The sequence below is a fragment of the Chrysemys picta genome, chromosome 4 (genome assembly GCF_011386835.1).
Source record: "Chrysemys picta bellii isolate R12L10 chromosome 4, ASM1138683v2, whole genome shotgun sequence".
NCBI classification, from domain to species: Eukaryota; Metazoa; Chordata; order Testudines; family Emydidae; genus Chrysemys; species Chrysemys picta.
Window position 1 is genome coordinate 137,636,750 of NC_088794.1, and position 3,946 is coordinate 137,640,695.

Genomic DNA, 3,946 nt, shown 5'->3' on the forward strand with positions numbered 1-3,946 from the left:
AACCCAGGAGTCCTAGCACCTAGCTCTACCCACTAGGCTCCCTGACACCCCCAGACCAGAACCCAGGAGTCCTAGCACCTAGCTCTACCCACTAGACCCCCCCGGCCCCCCAGACCAGAACCCAGGAGTCCTGGCATCTAGCTCTACCCACTAGGCTCCCTGACCCCCCAGAGCAGAACCCAGGAGTCCTGGCACCTAGCTCTACCCACTAGGCTCCCTGACACCCCCAGACCCAGAGCAGAACCCAGGAGTCCTGGCACCTAGCTCTACCCACTAGGCTCCCTGACACCCCCAGACCCAGGGCAGAACCCAGGAGTCCTGGCTCCCAGCCCCCACGACCCTCCGCTGCCGCTTCCCCTTCCCCTTCCGGGCCGGGCCACTCAGCAGACCAGTCCCCCCCCCTCCATTTCGCAATTCGCTAATGAGCCCCGCCCCATCCACTCTTCCGCTGCCTGTCCGCCCCCTCCCCCTCGCTCCCAGTCCCTTCCCTTGATTGGCCGGGAGTTTGGTGACGTCGGCGGTCAGGGCCGGGTTCGGGCGATCGCGGCTTCAGGCTCGCTCGGCCTCAGACAGGTTCCTCCGCAGCGCGTCCCTGCGGGGTGTCGGAGCGCGGCGGCGCCCGCGGTGTCCCTCCGCCGCCGGGCCGGGATGCCGAAGCGCTCCTGCCCCTTCGGGGACACGGCCCCGCTGCAGCTGAAAACCCGCGTGGGGCTGCGGGAGTTGAGCCGGGGCGCCCTGGGCGAGAAGTACCGGCGGGAGCTCTTCGGTGAGGGCGCGGGCGGGGAGCGCGCGGGGCGGGTTATAGCGCCCCCACGGCTGCCCCGGGCGGGAGTCCCCGGGGGGCGGGGCGGGCTTGTGTTGCTCCGGGCAGGCGGGGATTGCGGGGCCTGGGTCTGGCTCGGGGGCGGCGGCCCCAGCTCGTCCCGTTCGGGCCGGGTTTGTGAGGTTGGAGGTCAGCCCCATGGGGGGCGTGATGGGGGCGTCAGGCGGTAACGTCCTGATGGCAGCCGATGTTGAGAGTCAAAAAGCTGCAGCTGTCAACGTCCCCTGGCAACATGTGCCCAGGAAGCGTCCTTCGTGCCAACTCCTAGCCCCGCAACAGCGCGTTTCCTACCCCGCCCAGCCCTCCATTGCAGCTGTCCAGGGAAGCGGGTCTTCTGTGGCTTTCCATGCCTAAGGCGAAATCGACACTGACCCTTTACAAACTCCTCCTTCCAGGCCTAGGATGAGTTCCCAGTGTGCCCCTCTATAGGGCTGTCCTTAACGTGCCCCTCTTCTTCCCATCCCTGTTGCTGTCTCCCAGAGAAGACCAAGGAGCTACTCTTCCGAGGTGCCCAGGCCTACATGGATAGCATGTGGAAGGGAAACACAGCAGGGACCTGCACAGTCGCCGACTTTCCAGTGGCACTTAAAGATGCACAGGAAACTTGTGCAAGGGACAGTTGGAACGGACAAATGCTCATTGGGCAAGATGGAAAACTACTGAGGCATTCCCAAGCAATGGAGAAGAGTAAGTGGCATCTAGCTAATTATTTGTTACATCAGCAGGTATCTGCAATATCGTTGATGGATCAGCAGCATAGGGAAGTGGACTTCATTAGTCTCCTTCAGTGAATGCACAGAACATACCTTTTTCTACTAGAGTTGCTTAGCTATTGCTAATGAAATATTTAGTAGATGTCATGTAGCTCCCTTTTTGTTTAAAATATAATTGATTTAAGAACTGAGATCCTCATAATCAGTTTATAAATTAAATATAATCTGCTTGATAATCGAGGTGTGGCATGCCACAAGTCTGTCTTTAATGAAACTTAATAGGTGGGCTATGTTTTGTGCTGACACCCCCAGACCAGAACAATAATGCACTTTAGCTGTCAAAATTTCCAACACCACCAATACAACTGCAGTCATAACGTCAATATGGAGGTAATATACTATCCTGAACCTTGTAGAACTTTAAACCTCTGATGCTCAAATCTTCTGTCCTGGTATAAGAATCTAAAAACGTATTTCTAAAACAGCTCCACCAGCGGGAGTTTCCAAAGCTTGTTCCTCCTGCATAAGAACTGTTGACATCAAAGAAGCTTGCACGCAGTGTGATCGTTTCGTATGCCAGAGTTGCAGCAAACTCTGCAAGTGCTGTAATGCTGTTGCCTGTTCCTTGTGTTCGATTATCGAGTAAGTGCCTCATGCAGCTTTTTAGAATATACTATTTCAATAAGGGAAAGGATGCAGTATGCATTAGATTGTGATGGTCCATTCATATGCTGTGCCTTCATATACTGTATCTCTGGGGTGGGCAAACTATGGCCTGCAGGACCGTCCCAGTCCGGCCCCCCGAGCTTCTGGCCTGGGAGGCTAGCTCCCGGCCCCTCCCCTGCAGTCCCTCTGCCCCCGCAGCCTCAGCTCGCTTGCTCCACCGCTGGCACAATGCTTTGGGCGGCAGGACTGTGAGCTCCTTGGGCAATGCAGCTGCAGAGCCCGGCCTGACCCGGTGCTCTGTGCAGCGTGGTGGCGGCGGTAGCGCGGCCTGACTCCAGGCGGGCGGCGCGGCTGTAGCGCTGCCAGCCACCGGTGCTCCAGGCAGCGCGGTAAGAGGGCAGGGAGCATGGGGGGTTGGATAGAGGGCAGGGGAGTTTGGGGCGGTGGTCAGGGGGCGGGGGTGTGGATGGTGGTCGGGGGGGAGGGAACAAGGGGTTGAATAGGGGCAGGGGTCCTGGGGACAGTCAGGAAGGAGTGGGTGGTTGGATGGGGCAGGGGTCCTAGTGGGGCCATCAGGAATGAGAGGAGGGGTTAGATGGGGCAGCTGGGGCCTGGGGGCAGTCAGGGGACAGGGAGCGGGGGAGTTGGATGGGGCAGGGGTCCCGGGGGGGGGGGGGGGGGCAGATAGGAGGTGGGGGCTGGGCCACGACCCCCTCCCCTAACCGGCCCTCCATACAATTTACGAAACCCGATGTGGCCCTCAGGCCAAAAACTTTGCCCGCCCCTGCAGTATCTTCATGTTGCACGCAAGTGATCCTGAAACTTTCAGGGGCATGTAGTTTTGTCATTAAACTATCTGAAATAGGAAAGGATATTGTGTATGATGTAATCTACTCTTACTGTAAGTGACTCAGCTTTCTATCCATATGTTCTGGGAGGTGAGAAATGCATGTCTCATCTCATAGCTCTATAGAGCTGATAGAGGGAATACATATTTGTGAAGTAGCTGGAAAGAATTTACAGCACCATTAGTGTTGCTCTAATGCAGTGGCTCTCAAACGGTGGATTGGGACCCCCATTTTAATGGGGTCGCTAGGGCTGGCTTAGACTTGCTGGGGCACAGGGCTGAACGCCAAGCCCTATTGCCTGGAGCCAAAGCCTTAGGGTTTCAGCCCTGGGTGGTAGGGCTCAGGTTACAAACCCTGCACCGCCTGGGCTGAAGCCCTTGAGCTTCAGCTTTTGCCCCCCTGCAGGGGGGGCTTGGGTGGGTTGGGTGGGATCAGCCTTTTGTCCCCCCCGGGGTCATGTAGTAATTTTTGTTGTCAGAGGGGGGTCGCAGTGCAATGAAGTTTGAGAACCCCTGATCTAATGTAGAGAAATGGTGTAAGTCTTAGTTCTTTCAGGAGTTTTTGTTTATGGTGAGTTTTGAAGAAAGGAGTGGAAGCTTTATACTGTGTCAAAAATAGCATACACTCAATTGACATGTGACTGTTTCTCTTCTAGTTACAGTGATACTGGCGAGCAAGTTCTCTGCAATGGCTGCTCAATGTTTGAAGCCTGAAACTCTTAATGAACTATCAATACATCTTTATGGCTAAGATATCAAGTGCCATGAAGAACATGTTTATATCTGGATATCTGACCCTTCTAGTGTGTGGAATTAACAATGGGATTTCTATGCATTTTTATGTGATATTATTTTAATACTGTAGCTAAATAAACTTTTGTATATGTTTCGAAGAGA

The 3,946-nt window shown here is 55.4% G+C and overlaps 1 protein-coding gene across 1 annotated transcript; it reads left to right on the forward strand.

Moving 5' to 3' along the window:
- Positions 1 to 496: 496 nt before the first annotated feature.
- SIVA1 (SIVA1 apoptosis inducing factor) lies at positions 497 to 3,946 on the forward strand. The gene is made up of 4 exons (XM_008168190.4): positions 497 to 766; positions 1,304 to 1,510; positions 2,022 to 2,178; positions 3,706 to 3,946. Exons 1-4 carry the CDS (start codon positions 649 to 651, stop codon positions 3,761 to 3,763), a joined length of 540 nt encoding a protein of 179 aa, XP_008166412.1. The 5' UTR covers positions 497 to 648; the 3' UTR covers positions 3,764 to 3,946.

What these genes read in the sequence shown, in the direction of transcription:
- SIVA1 (XM_008168190.4), top strand. Translation starts at nt 649, where the DNA reads ATGCCGAAGCGCTCCTGCCCCTTCGGGGACACGGCCCCGCTGCAGCTG. An exon ending in TTCCCAAGCAATGGAGAAGA is followed by an intron (nt 1,511 to 2,021) that starts GTAAGTGGCATC and finishes TTTCTAAAACAG; the next exon opens with CTCCACCAGCGGGAGTTTCC. An exon ending in TCCTTGTGTTCGATTATCGA is followed by an intron (nt 2,179 to 3,705) that starts GTAAGTGCCTCA and finishes TTTCTCTTCTAG; the next exon opens with TTACAGTGATACTGGCGAGC.